At 34.6% G+C, this 26,551-nt stretch overlaps 1 protein-coding gene across 1 annotated transcript; it reads right to left on the bottom strand.

The window, feature by feature from the left end:
• Positions 1-954: 954 nt before the first annotated feature.
• Positions 955-26,222, bottom strand: LOC143239190 (agmatinase, mitochondrial-like). Its single transcript, XM_076480063.1, has 7 exons — positions 25,912-26,222; positions 23,370-23,495; positions 16,166-16,350; positions 8,435-8,641; positions 3,949-4,093; positions 3,111-3,205; positions 955-2,131 (listed from the first exon to the last, which is right to left on the bottom strand). Exons 1-7 carry the CDS (start codon positions 26,141-26,143, stop codon positions 2,027-2,029), a joined length of 1,095 nt encoding a protein of 364 aa, XP_076336178.1. The 5' UTR covers positions 26,144-26,222; the 3' UTR covers positions 955-2,026.
• Positions 26,223-26,551: the final 329 nt, after the last annotated feature.

The following is a 26,551-nucleotide window of genomic DNA, read 5'->3' as shown; positions in this document are numbered from 1 at the left end:
TTCGGGGAAACATGTGTTTTCAGTTATATCTGGAAAGACAGGTTGTTGGTTATCGATGGAATTACTGTCAAAGTTGTCTTCTTTCTGGTGGCTGTTTTCTGTTGTTTTGTTGGTGCTTTTGGTTTGTGTAGAATCAATCACTATTCTTGTATCTAAGTCTTCCAGATAGGCTTTCATTTCGATGGATGGAATACTTCTTGGTGTTACTGCGACTTGAGTCCTTTGTTGAGCAGATGTCTCTTCAGTGCTTAACTGTTGGTCGAATCTGTTAATTATGTGGTTGGTTGATGTTTAGTGGCATTGGCGTCTGTTTTGTTGTTGACAACTGGTATTTCACCTTGACACCTTTCAACACGGGTTTTGCTTCTCAGCCTTATTAATAGAAATGTCTTCTTCATCTTATCAGATAACACCTTAAGTCACATAGGAGAAATTAAACAACATGCTAATCACATTTCGTGACAAGAAGTAACCACGAAGATAGGGCTAACTAAATAAGTATTCATGTGCTCGATTCTAGGTAGAATTAGTTAAACACACTAGTTTGTTCATTGTGGAACAAATCTCTCTAGTTTCCATTTCTCGACGACTTTACCATTGCTGGATTCTTTTGTATTACACTACAGATCTCTGCTCTTCATCTTCATGATGCCGTTCATCATTTCTTTAATTCTTCATGACCATCATGGAGGATTTTCTCATTCTTTGTCTGTTCAGGCTGAGTTGAAGTTTGTTCACGCTTTAATTATTATCTATCTGCTACAGTTTTCTGTTCAGGCTGAGTGGAAGTTTGTTTACCTTAATTATTATCTATCTGCTACAGTTTTGCACGTAAACGTTCCCACATTACAGGGTATAAGTTTTAGATTACTTGTAAGTGGTAAACGTAAAAGAAAGGTAAAACCTGTACAACTTAAAGGTTGGTAATTTATAAAAAATAAAGCAAATAAGAGAAACACGTATAAATATTCATTTATTTGAATTAATTTGTTACACCTGAAAATAACAAATAAAAAAAATCGAAACTTGCAGCAATTAGAATTTTGTAATATGTTGAATATGTGCGATTAACAAAAGTAAACCTAAAATTAACTAGATCAGTCCTAGATGGGATGCTTGGTTACTACGTTGGTATATGGTTTGTAGATTTACAGATAAGGTAGTAATATATTAACATTTTTATTATAGCACTAACGATTACCTTTCTGCGAATAAAAATTATAGTGGACGCGGCAAGGTCATGCGATGACAAAGAAAGAACCAACAATAGAAATTACGACTTAGACACGAGGTGACTGGAATACAGTTAGACTCTGCTTAGCGCCATCTCGCTTTAAACTGATTTGTTACAGTGTTCTTGTCTTATTGGGGCATTATTTTTTCAAGAGAGAGAATAAAAAAAAAATGAAAATACACAACTCTCTGAACACTAATTTTTCTTACTAATGGTAGTAGTGAACTAAGTAATTTTTATTTAATCAAATAATACAACATATGAACAAGCAAAAGCAGTCAATGTTCCATAACCATTACAATTTTCTGGCATTTAGTTCAATAAATAATACTGTAGAGTTTCAATATATGTTTACCACAACCTAAATAAAGTGCTTGTACGTCACTAACATGTAAGAAACGGTGACTTCAGTTATACACCTCTATATATGTGATGTTAAATGACATTGTTTGGAGCTAATTCGTTTAGAGCGGGCTCAATTCCCCTCGGTAGACTCAGCTGATAGCCTAATGTGGCTATCGGGAATCCTTTCTGAGCCCCAAACGGGGCATTACTGTACTATATACACGATAAGCATCATGCGAGCAAAAACGAATATGTTTATAATCAAACTTCTCACATTAGTTATTGTACACATAATATAGAAGTTCGTTAGGCTAACTGTGGTTCAGTGTTTGTATGACCTGTTTCATGAAGCATATCTCTAACTTTAAACTTACGCTGATAAATTAATTACCTGTTGTTTGTGGTTTAATGAAAATGTAAGTGTTAGTTTGCTAGTGATTTGGGAAGCTAACATTGCAAGTATTTTACTCCTGGAAGAACACAAAGCAGTTCGAACAGAATGTTCGCTCCAGCAAGTGCTGTGTTACCGGATACGTCATAGGGAGGTGAAACCTAAAAAGTATAAAAAAAGTGTCTGTTGTTATTTTCGAACATATGTGAAATTACTTTGAGTTTTAAATTAATATTTCCTCAAATATGAAAGAATTAATACGACAGTGTATTGTAAAACTACTTGAGTTTTATGTGAATTTTCTAAATCGAATATAAAACGTAATTACTCCTAATTATACTAAATCAAACATAAAAGGTAATTATTTCTAATTATACTAAATCTAATATAAAATGTATTTATTTCTAATTATACCAAATCTAATATAAAATGTATTTATTTCTAATTATACTAAATATAATATAAAACATAATTATTCATTATAATAGTAAATCGAACATAAAACGTAATTATTTCTAATCATACTAAATCTAATATAAAACATGATTATTCCTAATCATACTAAATCTAATATAAAACATGGTTATTACCAAAAATTTAAAATAGCATTTCATAGAAATTGTTTAATTTTTAACAAATCAAAGAATTTTAAAAATAGTTCATAATAAGAGTTTTCTTTCTTAACATATGCGTGTTAAGGCGTTCGACTTGTAATCTGAAAGTCGCAGGTTCAAATCCCTGTCCCAACAAACATGCCCACCCTTTCAACCGTGGGGGCGTTATAATGTGACGGTCAATCCCACTATTCGTTGGTAAAAGAGTAGCCCAAGAGTTGGCGGTGGTGGTGATGATGACTAGCTGCCTTCCCTCTAGTCTTACACTACTAAGTTAGGGATGGCTAGCGCAGATAGCCCTCGTGTAGCTTTCGCGAAATTAAAAAAAGACAAACTTTCTTAACATTTCCTTTCACATAGTTATAAAAATGTTTATCGGTGTACAACAGTTTGAGAAAGTGACTGATATTTTACAAAATACCCCAAAACAACAATCAAATAAAATATTAACGTATAGTTATTGTAATTAGACTTTAGAACCTTAACGCATAATCAAACTTTGTGGACAATTCTTTGCACAACTTACCTCAACCAGATCGCCACCGACAATGTTCAAACCTCTACAACCACGTACTAACTCTAAAATCTGGATTGGGGTTAGCCCACCTATTTCTGGAGTACCTGGAATGAAAGAGAACATTTATCCACTTTATTGATAAGTAAACAATATAACTTTCAAGAAGCTTCGTAGGAAAACACTTTAATACAATAATCAATTAAAAGACATACAATTATAATGCCCAGCATGGCCAGCTGGGTTAAGGCGTTCGAATCATTATCTGAGGGTCGCGGGTTCGAATCTCCGTCGCACTAAATATGCTCGTCCTTTCAGCCGTCGGGGCATTATAATGTGACGGTCAATCCTACTATTTGTTGGTAATTGAGTAGTCCAGGAGTTGGCGGTGGGTGGTGATGACTGGCTGCCTCTCTCTAATCTTACACTGTTAAATTAGGGACAGCTAGCGCAGATAGCCCTCGTGTAGCTTTGCGCGAAATTCAAAAACAAATAAATTTGTAAACCCTTAAAACCTAGAAAAAATAAAACTTACACACTTTATATTGAATTAAAGCAATTTAAAATACGTTTTGCTGGAAAAAATCAAAAGTAAATACACGTAGAAAACGAAAATGCATTCTGGCATTTTACAGTAACTTACATACAAGTGCAGAGAGTTAACTAAACAATGATGACAGGCCACAGGTCACGTACAAATATCGATTATAAGCGACAATGTCGACTGTTAATTTAGACGTCTAATGACTTGGTCTTTGTTGCCTAAGATTAAGTTAGGTACACTTCAATATTTTTCCTTTAAAAACTAATGAAATATAAATGTTTCTTTCATTAATACAAATGTGCTCACCTGTACCAGGAGCATATCCGGGGTCAAGTGCGTCAATGTCGATTGTGACGTAGACTGGCGCATCTCCCATCTGTTCTCGAATTTCCTTCATCAACGGAGTTAAAGATTTGTGCCAACATTCTTCTGCGTGCACAACCCTGAAACCCTAACAACGAAGAACAGTTATAAAAGTAATAGATTTCACATGTTGACAGAATTATGTTCAAACAATGTACGAATCACTTGTTCGGCTACATGGGTGTGATAGTTAGTGAATAATAAAAACAAAACTAGCTCACACAATTTTGTCGAGATTATAAGTTTCAGTTTGAAGAAATGAATTAAAATAACCCTGTTCACCTTTGTCTCTCAAGCTGTTTTTATGGTTAAAATAACCCTGTTCACCTTTGTCTCTCAAGCTGTTTTTATGGTTAAAATAACCCTGTTCACCTTTGTCTCTCAAGCTGTTTTTATGGTTAAAATAACCCTGTTCACCTTTGTCTCTCAAGCTGTTTTTATGGTTAAAATAACCCTGTTCACCTTTGTCTCTCAAGCTGTTTTTATGGTTAAAATAACCCTGTTCACCTTTGTCTCTCAAGCTGTTTTTATGGTTAAAATAACCCTGTTCACCTTTGTCGCTGTTTTTATGGTTAAAATAACCCTGTTCACCTTTGTCGCTGTTTTTATGGTTAAAATAACCCTGTTCACCTTTGTCTCTCAAGCTGTTTTTATGGTTAAAATAACCCTGTTCACCTTTGTCTCTCAAGCTGTTTTTATGGTAAGTCCAAACTCATTTTCACAGAGATAAAATGCGTTATTTTAGAACGATTTCGGAGCCTCACCACGACATTAGAGGCACCTTAACAATAGCTTTGCAGCATAGTTTCTATTGCTGAAGGCTCCGTGGTACAGGTTTCCTGTCCAAAACACACCATTCTTTACTGATTTCATTTCGTAGTCCAGTTAGTGTATAAATGACATTTTCTAAACACCTGTTAGAATCGTACAGAGAGCTGGAGATGTTTTATCCAGTGACTTGAAGTACACTACAGTTGAATGAGAAGTGTAACTAGAAGTATTGTTTTGGTGGACCCATATCCCGTTAGCTTAGTTTGGACCCATATCCCGTTAGCTTAGTTTGGACCCATACCCCGTTAGCCTACTTTGGACCAATATCCCGTCAGCCTAGTTTGGACCAATATCCCGTCAGCTTAGTATGGACCCATATCCCGTTAGCTTAGTTTGGACCTATATCCCGTTAGCTTAGTTTGGACCCATACCCCGTTAGCCTAGTTTGGACCCATATCCCGTTAGCTTAGTTTGGACCCATATCCCGTTAGCTTAGTTTGGACCAATATCCCGTTAGCTTAGTTTGGACCCATATCCCGTTAGCTTAATGTGGACCCATATCCCGTCAGCCTAGTTTGGACCCATATCCCGTCAGCCTAGTTTGGACCCATATCCCGTCAGCCTAGTTTGGACCAATATCCCGTCAGCCTAGTTTGGACCAATATCTCGTTAGCTTAGTTTGGACCAATATCCCGTCAGCTTAGTTTGGACCAACATCCCGTTAGCTTAGTTTGGACCAATATCCCGTCAGCTTAGTTTGGACCCATATCCCGTTAGCTTAGTTTGGACCAATATCCCGTCAGCTTAGTTTGGACCAACATCCCGTTAGCTTAGTTTGGACCAATATCCGTCAGCTTAGTTTGGACCAACATCCCGTTAGCTTAGTTTGGACCCATTCCCGTTAGCTTAGTTTGGACCAATATCCCGTCAGCTTAGTTTGGACCAACATCCCGTTAACTTAGTTTGGACCAATATCCCATCAGCTTAGTTTGGACCAACATCCCGTTAGCATAGTTTGGACCCATATCCCGTTAGCTTAGTTTGGACCAATATCCTGTCAGCTTAGTTTGGACCAACATCCCGTTAGATTAGTTTGGACCAATATCCCGTCAGCTTAGTTTGGACCAACATCCCGTTAGCTTAGTTTGGACCCACATCCCGTTAGCTTAGTTTGGACCCATATCCCGTTAGCTTAGTTTGGACCAATATCCCGTCAGCTTAGTTTGGACCAACATCCCGTTAGCTTAGTTTGAACCCATATCCCGTTAGCTTAGTTTGGGCCAATATCCCGTCAGCTTAGTTTGGACCAACATCCCGTTAGCTTAGTTTGGACCCATATCCCGTTAGCTTAGTTTGGACCAACATCCCGTCAGCTTAGTATGGACCAACATCCCGTTAGCTTAGTTTGGAATATTATCTCTTTAGCTTAGTATGGACCCATATCCCGTTAGCTTAGTTTGGACCCATACCCGTTAGCTTAGTTTGGACCCATATCCCGTTAGCTTAGTTTGGACCAATATCCCGTTAGCTTAGTTTGGACACATATCCCGTTAGCTTAGTTTGGACCAATATTCCATTAGCGTAGTTTGGACCCATATCCCGTTAGCTTAGTTTGGACCCATATCCCGTCAGCTTAGTTTGGCCCAATATCCCGTTAGCTTAGTTTGGACCCATATCCCGTTAGCTTAGTTTGGACACATATCCCGTTAGCTTAGTTTGGACCTATATCCCGTTAGCTTAGTTTGTACCCATATCCCGTTAGCTTAGTTTGGACCCATATCCCGTTAGCTTAGTTTGGACCCATATCCCGTTAGGTAAGTTTGGACCAATATCCCGTTACCTTAGTTTGGACCCATACCCGTTAGCCTAGTTTGGACCCATATCCCGTTAGCTTAGTTTGGACCAATATTCCGTTAGCTTAGTTTGGACCCATATCCCGTTAGCTTAGTTTGGACCAATATCCCGTTACCTTAGTTTGGACCAATATCCCGTTAGCTTAGTTTGGACACATATCCCGTTAGCTTAGTTTGGACCTATATCCCGTTAGCTTAGTTTGGACCCATACCCCGTTAGCCTAGTTTGGACCCATATCCCGTTAGCTTAGTTTGGACCCATATCCTGTTAGCTTAGTTTGGACCAATATCCCGTTAGCTTAGTTTGGACCTATATCCCGTTAGCTTAGTTTGGACCTATATCCCGTTAGCTTAGTTTGGACCCATACCCGTTAGCCTAGTTTGGACCCATATCCCGTTAGCTTAGTTTGGACCAATATTCCGTTAGCTTAGTTTGGACCCATATCCCGTTAGCTTAGTTTGGACCAATATCCCGTTACCTTAGTTTGGACCAATATCCCGTTAGCTTAGTTTAGACACATATCCCGTTAGCTTAGTTTGGACCTATATCCCGTTAGCTTAGTTTGGACCCATACCCCGTTAGCCTAGTTTGGACCCATATCCCGTTAGCTTAGTTTGGACCAATATCCCGTTAGCTTAGTTTGGACCTATATCCCGTTAGCTTAGTTTGGACCTATATCCCGTTAGCTTAGTTTGGACTCATACCCGTTAGCCTAGTTTGGACCCATATCCCGTTAGCTTAGTTTGGACCAATATCCCGTTAGCTTAGTTTGGACTAATATCCCGTTAGCTTAGTTTGGACACATATCCCGTTAGCCTAGTTTGGACCCATACCCCGTTAGCCTAGTTTGGACCCATATCCCGTTAGCTTAGTTTGGACCAATATCCCGTTAGCTTAGTTTGGACCAATATCCCGTTAGCTCAGTTTGGACCAATATCCCGTTAGCTTTGTTTGGACCCATATCCCGTTAGCTTAGTTTGGACACATATCCCGTTAGCTTAGTTTGGACCAATATTCCGTTAGCTTAGGTTGGACCCATATCCCGTTAGCCTAGTTTGAACCAATATTCCGTTAGTTTAGTTTTGACCCATATCCTGTTAGCCTAGTTTGGACCCATACCCCGTTAGCCTAGTTTGGACCCATATCCCGTTAGCTTAGTTTGGACCAATATCCCGTTAGCTTAGTTTGGACCAATATTCCGTTAGGTTAGTTTGGACCAATATCCCGTTAGCTTAGTTTGGACCAATATCCCGTTAGCTTAGTTTGGACACATATCCCGTTAGCTTAGTTTGGACCAATATTCCGTTAGCTTAGTTTGGACCCATATCCCGTTAGCCTAGTTTGGACCCATACCCCGTTAGCCTAGTTTGGACCCATATCCCGTTAGCTTAGTTTGGACCAATATCCCGTTAGCTTAGTTTGGACCAATATTCCGTTAGGTTAGTTTGGACCAATATCCCGTTAGCTTAGTTTGGACCAATATCCCGTTAGCTTAGTTTGGACACATATCCCGTTAGCTTAGTTTGGACCAATATTCCGTTAGCTTAGTTTGGACCCATATCCCGTTAGCCTAGTTTGGACCCATATCTTCATAGGGAAATGAAGAGCCTTGCAAACACAGTGCACTTCAGTAGCAGCATCTTGATTATCGGTTTATATTCAAATCCCCATCTGAGATTCGAAAGAAAACCAAGAATGTTTACTTTGACACAAAGATAAAAAATCTAAAAATGCTTTAAACTGTTCATGTCTGCAAACTTTGGACAAAGTTGTTTTTCAAACACAACAATTTTTAAAGTCTCACCTGATCTCTTGACCACTTGTATCGGAAATCCTGATCTATATAGAGAGTTCCTCGAAGTCCAATCTGAGCTACCCTCTTACAATCCAAAAGTCCTTCATCTACTGCTCGCTTGATGGGAGTTCCATGTTGTATTTTACATCCAAGGACTTCATCACTGATATCAGCATGAGCGTCAACGTGGATCAACCCCACGGGACCATGTTTATCCTGAAATAATTAAAACAATAGCTTAGAACATTACTTATTAAACTCATATTACAGTATCATACAGTCAGCATGTAATTTACCTAAGCTAAGAATTTTATCTCTGTATTTAACAAACTGATAATCAATAGGGATCATATCATGAAGACAGATAAAAGGTCGTTTTGAATTAAGCTACACAAGTAGCTATCTGTGTTCTGCCCACCACGGGTATCGAAACCCGGTTTTTAGCGTTGTACGTCCACAGACATACTGCTGAGCCACTGGGGGGCTAGATAAAAGGTAAACACAATGCAACAATTATGTTTAATTATACGGTTAGTTAGCCCCTAATGGCTAAGTGATATCTCTGCGGACTTACTATCCCAGAAACCAAGGTTCGATACCCGTGATGGTTTCGATAACCCCCAAACTGTAGCTTCATGGTTAACTGCAAACAAACAGTTTCTCAAGCTGATAATAATACAAGCACTAACATCTTAAAATTTTCAAAATAAAAATCATTTGTTTTAGATATTTAGTTTTGTTAACTATCATAAAAGAATATTCCACGGATAAAAAGTACATACATATATATATATATACGTGTGTGTGTATATATATATATACTGTCTTAACTTTTAATATGGCGCCATACCTTTAATGACACTTGTACCGTACAAGTAAAAAAATATGAGTTTGAATTACCAGTTTAAACGAATTAAATGTGAAGACTTGCAAAGTTTATCGGTTGATGTAACGTTTGGATTTCTACCATGTATGTCTCGGTTGGATTTGTACCATGCATAACCAGGTTGGATTTGTATCCTGTATAACTAGATTGGATTTGTACCATGTACAACTAGACTGCATTTGTACCATGTACAACTAGTTTGGATTTGTACCGTGTATAACTAGAATGGAGTTGTACCAAGTATGACTAATTTGGATTTGTACCGTGTATAACTAGATTGGAGTTGTACCAAGTATAACTAGTTTGAATTTGAACCATGTATAACTAGATTGGAGTTGTACCAAGTATAACTAGTTTGAATTTGTACCACGTATTAGTAGTTTGATTTGTACTATGTATAACTAGTTTGGATTTGCATAAGTTTGTTTTTATTTTTTGCTGATATCCTTTGTTTTGAATTAAACTTGCATCATATTATACATAAAACTTTGACAAACTCTACTAGGTTTTTCTTATCAAATAGTTTTCGGTTGTATTGGATTAGCCATTTGTTGTTGGTTTTGTTAATCTGTATTTCAGTGTGTATTACAGAATGGAATCTATTCTGTTTTTGTGATTTGTTAGATTGGAATTGTATCGTATTATGAAATTCTTAAGACCTGGATGCGTAATGTGTCTGGAATTTTTTATTTGTTTGTTTTATTGTATTTACACAGTTCTTTTAATTTTATAATGTCATCAAAAAAAGTACAAAACATGTACGGTAATATGTCTGTTCCCAATTTAGCAATGTAAGACAAGAGAGAAGGCAGATGGTCATCAACACCCACTGCCAATTCTTGGGCTACTCTTTTACCAACGAATAGTGGGATTGGCCGTCACATTATAACGCTGTTACACCTGAAAGGGCGAGCATGTTTGGTGTGACGGGGATTCTAGTCCGTAAGTTTCAAATTACAAATCAAGTTCCTTATCCACCTGGCCATGCTGGGCCCAGTATTTCTAAGAGCCCACACAACATGCCATCCTTTGAAATTCAACGAAGAAATACCTTTGAAGAATTTATTGTATTCAATTAATTGAAAATCCAAATCTAAAGTCAAGAATCCCTTTTCTGAAATATCCAATAAATTAAAAGAAAGAACAAATCTGCGTGGAGTACAACGTAAAAGAATTTGAGCTCGAAGGGAAAATTCTAAAGTCAAATTGTTTTCTTGTCACTCACGAATATTCTGTTTCTAGTAACCATAATTTGACTTCAAACATGGCGTCCTTATTGTTACAATCATGTGAAACAGAAGGAAGTTTGAAACACATAAGAAGGACATTATAAACCGAAAAACAAATGAGGCAGTTCTTCCATACAATAAACTTGTGTCATTTAAATTGTACTGAACTTTAACACCTATAAAGGTCACTTGAAGTTGAACAGTTTCTGAACACGTGTTAGGTGGGGAACAATTCCTTGTCTTTGTCCTAATATTTTGTTTCAAAAGTGTGATTTTTGTGTTAATTTAGCTAAAATTCACACTATTTGTATTTTACACTAATAATGTTTGTTTTAACTTATTTATGTGAGAGAAAAATTGTTAATATATAACTTATTGTGCTTTGTCTGGATTATAACTATGATTTGATATTTTTAGATTCCAGTGAGATTCGTTTTTTTCGTGATTTAATGACTTTATGTCATTGACTTGTAATTAGATTTTAACACTTACTGTCATTGGAGCATTTATAATATATTTTAAAATCACCTCTCGGTTACAAGAAACCTACTTTAAACACAAATTTATTTCAGAACGACTGGCATATGTATCAACACTTTTATTGGTAAGCTAGAATAACGTTTCGACCTACCTAGGTCAACTCTAGTTAAAAAAAAACTATAGTAAGGTGTGAATATCTACACCAGCTAGAAGGTGAATAATTTAAAAATACTGTACTCAGCTGTGAATACTTACATTAGTAGGGGATCAGTATTTTATAATTACTCTGGTCAGATGTGATTATCTACACTAGCAGCACATGAATAATTTTAAAATACTGTGGGTAGGTGTGAATATCTACACTAGCAGCACATGAATAATTTTAAAATACTGTGGATAGGTGTGAATATCTACAATAGCAGCACATGAATAATTTTAAAATACTGTGGATAGGTGTGAATATCTACACTAGCAGCAGATGAATAATTTTAAATTACTGTGGGTAGGTGTGAATATCTACACCGGCAGCATGTGAATAAAACTATTCAGGTGTAAAAATCTACAGTAGCAGTAGATTGTTTGTTTGTTTTGAATTTCGCTCAAATATACACATGGGCTATCTGCAATAGTCGTCCCAGTGTAAGACTAGAGGGAAGGCAGCTAATCATCATAACCCACCGTCAACTCTTGGGCTACTCTTTACCAACAAATAGTGGGATTGGATGCCACATTATAACACCCCACAGATGAAATGGCATGTTTGGTGTGATGGGGATTCGTAACAGTTACCCTCAGATTACGAGTTGAAAGCCTTAACGCACCTGGCCATGCCTGACACTAGTAGAGAATGAATAATTTAAAATACTGTAATGAGATTTAAATATTTACACTATCTGGGGTTGAATAGTTTAAAAATACTATAGGCAGGTGTGAATATCTATACTAGCAGTGCATAAATAATATAGAAATACTGAATTTAGGTGTGAATATCTGTACTAGCAGTGCATAAATAATATAAAAATACTGAATTTAGGTGTGAATATCTGTACTAGCAGTGCATAAATAATATAAAAATACTGAATTTAGGTGTGAATATCTGTACTAGCATTTCATAAATAATATAAAAATACTGAATTTAGGTGTGAATATCTGTACTAGCAGTGCATAAATAATATAAAAATACTGAATTTAGGTATGAATATCTGTACTGGCAGTGCATAAATAATATAAAAATACCGAATTTAGGTATGAATATCTGTACTAGCAGTGCATAAATAATATAAAAATACTGAATTTAGGTGTGAATGTCTATACTAGCAGTGCATATATAATATAAAAATACTGAATTTAGGTGTGAATATCTATACTAGCAGTGCATAAATAATATAAAAATACTGAATTTAGGTGTGACTATCTGTACTAGCAGTGCATAAATAATATAAAAATACTGTGGTGAGTTGTGAATATCGACATTGACAAGTGTTGATGAGCCTTAAGTTGTTGTACTGGTCCTACTTGTATGATTTAAATATTCTAACAAGTGTTGATGAACCTTAAGTTGTTGTACTAGTTCTACTTGTATGATTTAAGTATTTTAACAAGTGTTGATGAACCTTTAGTTGTTGTACTGGTCCTACTTGTATGATTTAAATATTCTAACAAGTGTTGATGACCCTTAAGTTGTTGTACTGGTCCTACTTGTATGATTTAAATATTCTAACAAGTGTTGATGAACCTTAAGTTGTTGTACTGGTCCTACTTGTATGATTTAAATATTCTAACAAGTGTTGATGACCCTTAAGTTGTTGTACTGGTCCTACTTGTATGATTTAAATATTCTAACAAGTGTTGATGAACCTTAAGTTGTTGTACTGGTCCTACTTGTATGATTTAAATATTCTAACAAGTGTTGATGAACCTTATGTTGTTGTACTAGTTCTACTTGTATGATTTAAATATTCTAACAAGTGTTGATCAAATTTAAGTTGTTGTACTAGTTCTGCTTGTATGACTTTTAAATATAGAAGCAAGTGTTTATGACCCTTAAGTTCTTCTTTCTGAGTTTTAAATATTCTAAAAAGTGTTTATGAATCTTAATTTGTTGTGGTAGTTGTACTTGTGTGACTTTTAAATATTGTAACAAGTGTTTATTAATCTTAAGTTCTTCTTTCTGACTTTTAAATATTCTGAGAAGTGTTCATGAATCTTAAGTTGTTGTACTAGTTCTTTTTGTATGACTTTTAAATATTTTAGCAAGTGTTCATGAACCTTAAGTTGTTGTACTACTTCTACTTGTATGACTTTTAAATATTCTTTAAGGCGTTCATGAACCTTAAGTTGTTGTACTAGTCCTACTTGTATGATTTAAATATTCTAACAAGTGTTGATGAACCTCAAGTTGTTGTACTAGTTCTACTTGTATGATTTAAATATTCTAACAAGTGTTGATGAACCTTAAGTTGTTGTACTAGTCCTACTTGTATGATTTAAATATTCTAACAAGTGTTGATGAACCTTAATTTGTTGTACCAGTCCTACTTGTATGATTTAAATATTCTAACTAGTGTTGATGAACCGTAAGTTGTTGTACTAGTCCTACTTGTATGATTTAAATATTCTAACAAGTGTTGATGAACCTTAAGTTGTTGTACTAGTCCTACTTGTATGATTTAAATATTCTAACAAGTGTCGATGAACCTTAAGTTGTTGTATTAGTTCTACTTCTTTGATTTAAATATTCTAACGAGTGTTGATGAACCTTAAGTTGTTGTACTAGTTCTACTTGTATGATTTAAATATTCTAACAAGTGTTGATGAACCTTAATTTGTTGTACTAGTCCTACTTGTATGATTTAAATATTCTAACTAGTGTTGATGAACCGTAAGTTGTTGTACTAGTCCTACTTGTATGATTTAAATATTCTAACAAGTGTTGATGAACCTTAAGTTGTTGTACTAGTCCTACTTGTATGATTTAAATATTCTAACAAGTGTCGATGAACCTTAAGTTGTTGTATTAGTTCTACTTCTTTGATTTAAATATTCTAACGAGTGTTGATGAACCTTAAGTTGTTGTACTAGTTCTACTTGTATGATTTAAATATTCTAACAAGTGTCGATGAACCTCAAGTTGTTGTACTAGTTCTACTTGTATGATTTAAATATTTTAACAAGTGTTGATGAACCTTAAGTTGTTGTACTGGTCCTACTTGTATGATTTAAATATTCTAACAAGTGTTGATGAACCTTAAGTTGTTGTAGTAGTTCTACTTGTATGATTTAAATATATGCTAATAAGTGTTGATGAACCTTAAGTTGTTGTACTAGTCCTACTTGTATGATTTAAATATTCTAACAAGTGTCGATGAACCTTAAGTTGTTGCACTAGTTTTACTTGTATGATTTAAATATTCTAACAAGTGTTGATGAACCTTAAGTTGTTGTACTAGTTCTACTTCTTTGATTTAAATATTCTAACGAGTGTTGATGAACCTTAAGTTGTTGTACTAGTCCTACTTGTATGATTTAAATATTCTAGCAAGTGTCGATGAACCTTAAGTTGTTGTATTAGTTCTACTTCTTTGATTTAAATATTCTAACGAGTGTTGATGAACCTTAAGTTGTTGTACTAGTTCTACTTGTATGATTTAAATATTCTAACAAGTGTCGATGAACCTCAAGTTGTTGTACTAGTTCTACTTGTATGATTTAAATATTTTAACAAGTGTTGATGAACCTTAATTTGTTGTACTGGTCCTACTTGTATGATTTAAATATTCTAACAAGTGTTGATGAACCTTAAGTTGTTGTACTAGTTCTACTTGTATGATTTAAATATTCTAACAAGTGTTGATGAACCTTAAGTTGTTGTAGTAGTTCTACTTGTATGATTTAAATATATGCTAATAAGTGTTGATGAACCTTAAGTTGTTGTACTAGTCCTACTTGTATGATTTAAATATTCTAACAAGTGTCGATGAACCTTAAGTTGTTGTACTAGTTCTACTTCTTTGATTTAAATATTCTAACGAGTGTTGATGAACCTTAAGTTGTTGTAGTAGTTCTACTTGTATAATTTAAATATATGCTAATAAGTGTTGATGAACCTTAAGTTGTTGTACTAGTCCTACTTTTATGATTTAAATATTTTAACAAGTGTTGATGAACCTTAAGTTGTTGTACTAGTCCTACTTGTATGATTTAAATATTCTAACAAGTGTCGATGAACCTTAAGTTGTTGTACTTGTTCTACTTGTATGATTTAAATATTCTAAGAAGTGTTGATGAACCTTAAGTTGTTGTAGTAGTTCTACTTGTATGATTTAAATATATGCTAATAAGTGTTGATGAACCTTAAGTTGTTGTACTAGTCCTACTTGTATGATTTAAATATATGCTAATAAGTGTTGATGAACCTTAAGTTGTTGTACTAGTCCTACTTGTATGATTTAAATATTCTAACAAGTGTCGATGAGCCTTAAGTTGTTGCACTAGATTTACTTGTATGATTTAAATATTCTAACAAGTGTCGATGAACCTTAAGTTGTTGTACTAGTTCTACTTCTTTGATTTAAATATTCTAACGAGTGTTGATGAACCTTAAGTTGTTGTACTCGTTCTACTTGTATGATTTAAATATTCTAACAAGTGTTGATGAACCTTAAGTTGTTGTACTCGTTCTACTTGTATGATTTAAATATTCTAGCAAGTGTTGATGAACCTTAAGTTGTTGTACTAGTTCTACTTGTATGATTTAAATATTCTAACAAGTGTTGATGAACCTTAAGTTGTTGTACTAGTTCTACTTGTATGATTTAAATATTCTAACAAGTGTTGATGAACCTTAAGTTGTTGTACTAGTTCTACTTGTATGATTTAAATATTCTAACAAGTGTTGATGAACCTTAAGTTGTTGTACTAGTCCTACTTGTATGATTTAAATATTCTAACAAGTGTTGCTGAACCTTAAGTTGTTGTACTAGTTCTACTTGTATGATTTTAACTTCCTAGATGTTCTTATAGAAATGTTTATTATAAATTATATATTTCTTGACTACCATTGAATTTGTAGCATTATTCAACTAAAATAGTACTTTATGGAAATACAAGTGTGAACATTTCTGGTAACTCGAACTTTTTACCTACTTTAATCGCCTGTAAAATGGGATAAGTGATTGTATGGTCACCTCCCATCGTCAGTGGTGTACAGTCATCATTTAATATTTTCTGTATTCCTGATCTGATATCTCTGACTGCTTGTTGAATTTCATACATTGCGATTGGAATGTCACCAATATCTGCAACTTGAAGAGTTTCTAAAGGCATAGCTCCTTTAATAGTGCATGAAAGAAATGATATAATCAGTAACATAGAGAGCAAACTTTTTAAAACTTATGCTAGTGATGAAGATATATATACTTTACCTGAGAAAATACTCTCATGGATATTACATATAAAATAGCTGAGATCGTTCAATCGGTTCCTTTATGCTTAACTAGGACATTGAAAGGAAATGATAATTACATTACATACAACGTATATATAGATTTTGGTGTATATACATGTTAATACTTATACCTCACACAAGGTATATATATATATATCTATATCCATACATATAATACACAGTGTATACAACGTTTATATATATACGCACCTTAATATTTATATTACATAATGCACAATGTGTAATACATATATTGACATTAACCTCACCCACAATGTATGCATATATATGTAGCTTAAAATGTATATCATATATACCAATATATACATGTCAGTACTCATATACCAGGGGTGGCCAACATTCCTTAACATTAAACCTACATACCATAAACTTCAGATGTTTGAGAGCCACAAGACATGAACAAATATTACACACACGTTTTATTGTTACACGTACACTTTGTTACATACATTTTATGTAAGTATTAAGAAATACATGAACGTAATAATATTTATTTATGTATGTAGTTTTTAAATTATCAGATACTGTTAGTTTCAATAATCACAAAGTACACATATATATACCAAACGTTTTCAAAATCCTTTCTGATTGTTGTTTTAACTATATTGAACGTATTTAATATGGTAATAAACTACAGAAATATCTAAGAAAAATATGCAAATTTGCATTTCATTAACATTAAATGAGACAGCCAAAAATAGAAATAAAAGGGTAAAACAGATATTTTAATGATATTTATTTGTTTCAGTAAATATCTGGTCAGAACATGGAGGAAAATATGTAAAACTATAAAATTAGGGTAATTTTAATCAGATACCACCTTACAAAATTGTAGTCTGGTCATAATATTTTTTTCTGACACAAACAGACATTGATGGCTCAACACGGCCAGGTTGTTAAGACACTCAACTCGTAATCTGAGGGTCACGGGTTTAAATCACCGTCACACCAAACACGCTCGCCCTTTTAGCTGTGTGGCGTTAAAATGTGAGGTCAATCCCACTCTTCGTTGGTGATCACTAAATGCTTTCCCTCTAGTATTACACTGCTAAATTAGAGATGGGTAGCACAGAGAGCCCTCGAGTAGCTTTGCGCGAAATTCAAAACAAACCAAACAGACATTGATACAATTATCAGGCAATTTAATGCCAGTAGAGATTCTGTGAGTTTCCATCTTGGTTGTGAGTCGTTGAAATTCCGGCTGATATGTTGTCAAGGCTGTACGAATTAGCTCCGTCAGGTGTTAGTTTGTAAGGACTGCACGATGCTTCAAGTTCAGAAACTTCATTACAGAGTACAGTGATTTACAGCAATATGTTGTATTGAAAATTGAGATGAATTGCACAATGGTTTCCTTCAGTTCAGGATATTTTAATTCTGGAATTTGCTTTCAGAACTCAACTGTAGAATGGGATTTATAGATCATCTTTAGACCCAGTTTCTTCTGTGGTGCTATTAGTTCCATTTCCAAAGCAGATGATTTTGTAACCAGAGGTTTGAGAATTGGGCAACCATCATTGGTCACATCAACCATGAATGGATTTACAAGAAAGACGAATCAGGGCTTCAGCTTCTGCAAGTCCTCAAACCTGTCTAAGAAATGATCAAGCAGTCCTTGTAATCTGTCTTTGTATTCTTCCAGTTTGTGGTCTTTTATTTCAATATCAGAGAATGTATTTACACACCTTGTGAGATTGGGAAAGTGACTGAAGTTTCTTGACAATATATCTCTTTGAAAAAGTCTTATTTTATTCTGAAAGCTGAAAATTGCCTGAGTAAGATCAGAAACAATCTTATTCTTCCTCTGGAGTGCCAAGTTGAAGATAGGATCATTTTTTTTTAATACATGAAAAGTAATAATAGACTCCAACTGATCCACAAACCTATTTAAGACACTGCTGGTTGACAGCCACATCATAATACAGAAAAAAAGAGACATCACTGAGTTTATCTTCAAACTCCAGTTCTTCAATAAAATTTTTGAACTGTCGGTGGATCTTCCCATTTAAGCGTGTGGAATAAACAATTTCAAAAACAAATTTCATAACATTTTCATAGTTGAAATATCTGACTGCCAGGTGTTCATGATGAATAATGTAATGAACAGGGAGAAATTCTGGAAAGCTGGGATCACTTTTCATAAGTGCAATTAATCCTTCATTTTTCCCCACCATTGCAGGTGCTCCATCTGTTGCAACATTGACCAGTTTACCCAGTGGAATATCAGCATTTGTTAAGGCTCTGTCAAGCGCGTTTTTAATGTCAACACCACGAGTTGTTTCTTTTAGTGCCACTGAGTGTAACATCTCTTCTTTCACAGTTACATCAGAGGAAACATAACGAATAAATACCGCCAGTTGTGGGTTGTTTTGTGTGTCTGTAGATTCGTCATTTTCCATTTTGCCTGTAACGTCAGCACTGACTTGGGAGATACGTATCTCTGTAGTGTGGCGTGAAGCTACTGGTTGTGCTATTAGTCGCTGAAGTTTTGTGTTATTTGGATCTAACACTGCAACTTCAGCTATATTCTTCTTAACAAATTCACCATCAGAATATGGGTATTTAGCAATATTCCATGATATAACAAAACTAGCTTCAGTCGTTGTATCAACTTCCTTACTGAACGTTGTGTCTATCTGACAGATGAATCTGGGTTTGACAGATGGCAGAAGAACGCTACCTGCCTGAATGCATAGAGCCAACTGTAAAGTTTTGTGAAGGATGAATAATGGTGTGAGGCTGTTTTTCATGGTTTGGGCTTGGCTGTTTAGTTCCAGTGAAGAGAAATCTTAATGCTACAGCATACAATGACATTCTAGAGAATTGTGTGCTTCCACCTTTTTGGCAACAGTTTGGGGAAGACCCTTTTTTGTTTAAGCATGGCAATCCCCCCGTGCCCAAAGCAAGTTTCATAAAGACACGGTTTCCGAGGTTGGTGTGGAAGAACTTGACTGGCCTGCACAGAGCCCTGACCCCAACTCCATTGAACACCTTTGAGATGAATTGGAACACCGACTGCGAGCCAGACCTTCTCGTCTAACATCAGTGCCCAACCTCACTAATACTCTTGTGGCTGAATAGGTGAAAATCCCCGCAGCCATGTTCCAAAATCTGGTGAAAGGCCTTCCCAAAATGAATTAAGACAAGTTCCATGTTAAAAAACCGTTAAGGTAGTTTGAATACTGTTACAGTTCTAGGTTAAATACTCTTTGATTTCCATTTTGGTCTTGTGATAAGCAGTAAAATATATTATTAAATGAAACCTATTTCACAAATAAAACTGGAAGTAATTTGAATTTTATATAACTTGTGAATTTCTTTAGTGCTTGGTTATGTTTTATTTAAACGTTATTTTTATGGATATTAAATACTGTAATATAAATATCTATGATTATTAGTTATAATTATTGATATAATTTCTATAATAAAATAAAATTGTATTTATAAAATTACACTCTTTATTCATTTCATCATCAGCATTTACCACTCGGTTCCATCAAGGAACATAAGGCCGCAATCACTTGCGGTTTCATGAACAGGTATTTAAGTGAATAGGTTGTTAGCCCACTGCACCGAGCCGTACCTAATTTAGCAGTGTAAGACAGGTAAGGCAGCTAGTCATCACCAGCCACCGCCAACTCTTGGGCTACTCTTTACCAACGAAAAGTGGGATTTACCGTCACATTATAACGCCCCCACGGCTGGGAGAGAGAGTATGTTTGGCGCGACTCGGGCGCGAACCCGCGACCCTAAGATTACGAAGCGCACGCCTTAAAGCGCTAGGCCATGCCAGGCACATTTATGCATTTAAAACGTAAAATTCATTTATATTTGGTCTCCCAGTGGCACAGCGACATGCCGGCGGACTTGCAAGGCTAAAAACCAGTTTCGATACCAACGGTGGGCAAAGCATAAATAGCCCATTGTATAGCTTTGTGTTTAATTACAAACAAACATTTATATCTTTGTTAATATGTTTTACTGGGATAAATTTGTTTGCTCGAAACTGCCTGAGGGGTCAGTCAGTCAGTCAGCAGACAACAAACACTCAACGTTGCAACTTATACTGTCATGACGTCAATAGAATGTGCCTTAAATTACGAGAAGGGTTTATATGTTACAACACTGCATGACATATGAACTTCAAAAGCAAGAAATATAAATATTTGTTACTAATAATTTTCGTTTTATTTAGTCGTGAAACAGAAAACTGTCGTGGATTCTGCGGTAGTTCGTCTAGATGTATAATCAGTTCGATGTTGTTAAAAAAGCATTACGCACTTTATTGAATTAGGTAAAGATCAGAGTAAGCTGTAAAAGTGCTTAACTTTCACTTGGAATCATATTGTAAATTATAATTCAAACCTTAATGTTATATATTAGTTAATTTAAAAGTAAATATTAAAAGAACACACTTAAATATAGAGTTTAGTGAGCAATGTTTGTAATCAGATGTTTTTGGTGTAATAAATACTAAGTCTATAGTTTCATATAGATTAGGAATTCAAATTAACAATATTAACAAGCTAAGATGCAAAATAAGACCTAAACATATTTTTATTTTGTTGAGATATGACTTCTGTACTGAATCACTGAGATATGACTTCTGTACTGAATCAAACATGGTGGTCCCGTTCATCCTGAATCAAACATGGTGGTCCCGTTCATCTCTTTCTATTTTTTGGAAACGGTTCTTTACATACACTTACTTCAATATATGACATGTGAGTAACCAATCAACAGCTCAGAATGTCTCCAGTGTGGTTTTCTCTGCCATTTTAATATTTGAAAACGTTACAATGTTCTTTCAATCCAAGATTTCAATAAGTTAAGTGTTGTTGCTAGTACTCGAAGTTTCATATTTTTTTAATTTAAGTAAATCTTACTTATAAGCTTAATAAATTATGGTGTAATTCTGTAGTATCAGTGTAGTTATTTATGATTATTTGGTTATTCAACTGTATATATAAAACCTAAAAAACATTGATGTCCTTCACATGTGAAATTTTAAAAGGCTTAGCAACCTATGTCCAGCAACATCAGAGTTCAAAGTTCAAAGGTCATAGCGAGAAGAGATAACTGTTTGCTTTACTTCTTTATTTATTGTTCTATGGTTTAAGAAAAATAAGTTTAATAATTTACTTCTAAATAGTAATAATCTATACACATATATTATGTGTAATAGCTGCAATGTTACTGTATATTACAAAATTCGAATCCACTAAAATACAAGAAAGACTAAGGGTTCGTTTTACATAATTGTGTACGTAACCTGAGTGTACGTACATCTCGTCAACGCAAGTTATGTAATGTTAGCTAGGAATGAATGGAAGGTTAGCATAATAACAAATAATAAATATATATATAAATATAGAGTGTTACAAGACTTAAGGTACTTAGACTAAATATTGATATTTTTTGTTTTAATATTTTGTCATTCCAGCACGAGAAAAACATAATTTATATTTATTTCCTAATTTTTTGTGATCTTTACGAGATTGGTCAAGTGACAGACCCCACAGAGTTTGAGTATAGAGAATAACATAAAACATAAAGTCTCACTGAAAACAAACATTTGAAATGTGTTTAAGAAATTTTAGAGATTACACAAATAATATTTGAGATTTTAGGGAGAGAAATGGATTATTAATCATCACAAGAAATCACTATGAATTCAGACCAGTGACGAAACACACTAATATTTTTAATTAATCATCACAAGAAATCACTTTGAATTTAGACTAGTGACGAAGCAGACGAATATTTTTAATTAATCATCACAATAAATCACTTTGAATTTAGACTAGTGACGAAACAGACGAATATTTTTAATTAATCATCACAAGACATCACTTTGAATTCAGACTAGTGAGGAAACACACTAATATTTTAATTAATTATCACAAGAAATCACTTTGAATTTAGACTAGTGACGAAACAGACGAATATTTTTAATTGATCATCACAAGAAATCACTTTAAATTTAGACTAGTGACGAAACACACTAATATTTTTAATTAATCATCACAAGACACCACTTTGAATTCAGACCAGTGACGAAACACACTAATATTTTTAATTAATCATCACAAGACATCACTTTGAATTCAGACTAGTGACGAAACACACTAATATTTTTAATTAATTATCACAAGAAATCACTTTGAATTTAGACTAGTGACGAAACAGACGAATATTTTTAATTAATCATCACAAGAAATCACTTTGAATTTAGACTAGTGACGAAACAGACGAATATTTTTAATTTATCATCACAAGAAATCACTTTTAATTTAGACTAGTGACGAAACAGACGAATATTTTTAATTAATCATCACAAGAAATCACTTTGAATTCAGATTAGTGACGAAACACACTAATATTTTTTAAAGACAAATCTTTGGTAAATGTATTTCATTATAAAATATTTGTAATCTTTACTAAACGCTTACCAAAGTTTGTGAGGCTACACATACTTTATTAAAAGTTATAGTGTGAATACTTAATGTGTACTAGGAGATAGACGAACACGTGTATATTATATCAAGCCCGTTGCGAAATGGGTTAGTGACCATATTTATATATTTCTTATATTTTATATGTATATATACATAGGGCATGGGTTGGAGACCATATTTTTATACTTCATATTTTGAATATATATAGCATGGGCATTTGGCCAAACACGAGCGTTTCGTATAACACAACTGATTATCATGTGCTGACGATATTATTAATATAAATTTTCAAACTGAGCAATTATTTAATTAGAGCTAAACTAAAAATCATGAGTATGGATAATCAAACATACGTCCCTACTTATAAAGACCAGAATGCATTGTTAATGGTCACTACATCTGTAAATATAAATATTAATCATACCTGTTCTCCCATTTACAGGCCGGACCAATACGGACTCTGTGCGAATTTGTCTGGGTCCAAATCTTGTTCCAGGTCTATTGGAAGCTCCAGTATCTAAAGGAACTCCAACAAAACAAACATTGAGGCCTAGAAAAATAAGAAAAAATTTTGTATGTTCAATCAAAAATTATTTTACGACATCTGTATGTAGAAACATAAAAAAATATTATAATATAAAGATAAAGTAGGATATTTTTAATTTTAAAATAAATATACAGTGGTACCTCGGTTCTCGAACTTAATCCGTTCCAGAAGGCTGTTCGAAAACCGAATCAATTTTTCCCATAAGAAATTTACAACGTTAAAATCAGGGATTCGATTCCCCTCTTTGGGCTCAGCAGATAGCCCAATGTGGCTTTGCTATAAGAAAAAAAAAACACACACACCCATAAGAAATACTGTAATTTAAATTAATCTGTTACAGACCTCCAAAAATTACGCATTATGAAGCATTTTACGTAAAAATATTTTTATTTATACCTGTATAATAATACTTACATGTCAACCACAAAAACTATAAACACAATAAAAAAACAATAAATGAAAATTTAACTGCACTTTACCTGTGCTGAGGAGAGCTGATGGCGTAAGTGAAAGGTGGTGAGGAACGTAGAGAGTATGAGGGTTATTATTGTTTGAAAGGGGAGTCACCTTCCATAAAAACATTAGGTAACCCTACTTCAGGGGTTCTTTATCTTTTCTGTCTCTTTGTACCGCTGCAACCTGTTTGAGACTCACTGGACCTATTTCTCACTAAAAACTTGTCTAATGAGGTTTGTTTCTGCCTGGCACCCTCCCCATGGCATCACTTGTATCAGCACTCGTTCCAGGGGTGTTTTTCAGGAGGTCAGCATGCAACTGCTTTGCTTTCTCACAAATGATGGTCTCAGAAATGCTATCACTAGCTAACTGTTTTTTGTTTACCCAAATCAACAACAGTTTTTCTACCTCTTCCATTGTTTGTGATCTTTGTTTTGTGAGCAGTGTCACTCCTTTTGCAACATCAGTTCCTTTGATGACCTCTTTATTTTTCAGTATGGTGCAGACTGTAGACTTCACCATACCAAACTGTGTAGCAAGGTCAGACACGTGAACACCACTCTCATACTTCGCTATGAGATCTTTTTTCACCTTTATTGTGGTTCTAACAACTTTTCTTTATGGTTTGCTGCTTTCATTATCCTTCTTTTACCCCATGGTGGTTTATTTAATCAGAATATTTAGAAAAACAACAAAAAGAAAAGCGAGAACGTTCACAGTAGATTTTATCGGGGGTGTGGACTGAGCGACAGGTGCGGGTAAAATGTTTTGGGCAAGCTTGGCGTGGGCCGAAAATGGTCGAAGGGTCGTTCGGGTCATCAGTCGGGTTATTTCGGGGGTTCGGGCCACGACAGTTTGGTTTAGGAACCAAGCTTATGTTCGATAACCAAAACATTTTTTCTCAAACAACATGTTGGAAAACCGAATTGTTCGAGAACCGAGACACCACTGTACATAGTGTGTTTGAATCCCATTTTGTTACCGACACCACTGTACATAGTGTGTTTGAATCCCATTTTGTTACCGACACCACTGTACATAGTGTGTTTGAATCCCATTTTGTTACCGACACCACTGTACATAGTGTGTTTGAATCCCATTTTGTTACCGACACCACTGTACATAGTGTGTTTGAATCCCATTTTGTTACCGACATCATACTACTTATAATAAAGTAAGTTTTGATCCTCCATTTTGTAAAAAAGGCACAACCGTCTTTTGTAATATCTTGGTCTTTCAGGCCCATTATCACGTGTTCTACTTGTTTCTTGAGCTGGTTCAAGGCCCTGATATCTTCTGTTGACAACGTAACGAACGAGTTATGATGACTTCTTTGGTTTAGTTACACTACTTAAAACATAGAACTTGGTGTGAGAAAATAGAAACAGACTGCATTAGTTTACTTCCAAAACACCAACAAATCATGTATAGTATTATAACACACAAATACTTCTGAAACACCAACAAATCATGTATAGTATTATAACACACAAATACTTCTGAAACACCAACAAATCATGTATAATATTATAGCACACACAAATACTTTTGAAACACCAACTTCCCCCAGTGGCACAGTGGTATGCCTGCGGACTTACACACTAAAAACCGCGTTTCGATACTCGTGGTGGGCAGAGCACAGATAGCTCATTGTGTAGCTTTGTGCTTAATGCAAAACAAACCGAAACACCAACTAATAATGTATAGTATAGTACACACAAATACTTCTGACACACCAACTAATCATGGAAACGTGCAATTCTTTTTTTTATCTTTAGTATCCTAATTGGACGTGCTAAGATTATGGGCTTGTAAGACTAAAGGTGGATTTGAATTCTTCACATTGGACACAGCAGAAATAGTTCATAACTAACTCTTTATTTTTTACAATAAGTTTTAGTAACGATTACTTTAATAAATAAATATCTTCACATTTGTAAGTTATATTTTGATCGTATCTTACCTTGCGATGTGTCTTGAATTGGTAGCCGCATAAATGATGCTATTCCACCGGGCCGTGGCATCTGAGTCATCGCCGATAAAGGTTTATTATACTGCTGGTTTTCTTTCTTCGAAAAGTGAAGCATGCGGAAAAGCGTCCATCCATAATTATTGTCATTTTTATGTAAGCTACTTATGTGTGCAAGATTATATTTTGAAATCTGGGATAAAGCTCTTGTTAGGGTAAAATACATTTTAAAGAAAGCTCTAGGAAGCAAAGAAAGTAAATGTGTTTCGGACTCGAGTGTCCTGTGTTACATTTGTCTTTCACATTTATAACTCATCATGAAATCAGATAGCAGCTTCTAAAAACATCGAAACTATGGTTGAAGGCTAAAATAAAATAAACAACTAAAAATGTTTGTCTGTCGGAATTTGATATTTTTCACTCGCACTGCAGTTCAAATTTCACATAGATTAAGCATTAAGATCACGATATTTTAAACTACTGTTGTCATGGGTTTTAGGTTTATCTTAGATTTTATGTTAGTGTTGTCACGGGTTTTAGGTTTATCCTAGACTTCATGTTAGTGTTGTCATGGGTTGTAGGTTTATTATAGACTTTATGTTAGTGTTGTCATAGTCTGGTTTTAGGTTTATCC

The sequence above is a fragment of the Tachypleus tridentatus genome, chromosome 13 (assembly GCF_004210375.1).
Source record: "Tachypleus tridentatus isolate NWPU-2018 chromosome 13, ASM421037v1, whole genome shotgun sequence".
NCBI lineage: Eukaryota > Metazoa > Arthropoda > Merostomata > Xiphosura > Limulidae > Tachypleus > Tachypleus tridentatus.
This window is presented reverse-complemented; position numbering and strand designations above follow the sequence as displayed.

Excerpts from the sequence above, each read along its gene's own strand:
- LOC143239190 (XM_076480063.1), bottom strand. The coding sequence starts at position 26,143 with ATGTATTTTACCCTAACAAGAGCTTTATCCCAGATTTCAAAATATAAT. Across the intron at positions 3,206-3,948 it reads CGGATATGCTCCTGGTACAG|GTACTCCAGAAATAGGTGGG; the intron begins GTGAGCACATTT and ends CTTTCATTCCAG. Across the intron at positions 2,132-3,110 it reads TCGGTGGCGATCTGGTTGAG|GTTTCACCTCCCTATGACGT; the intron begins GTAAGTTGTGCA and ends TATACTTTTTAG.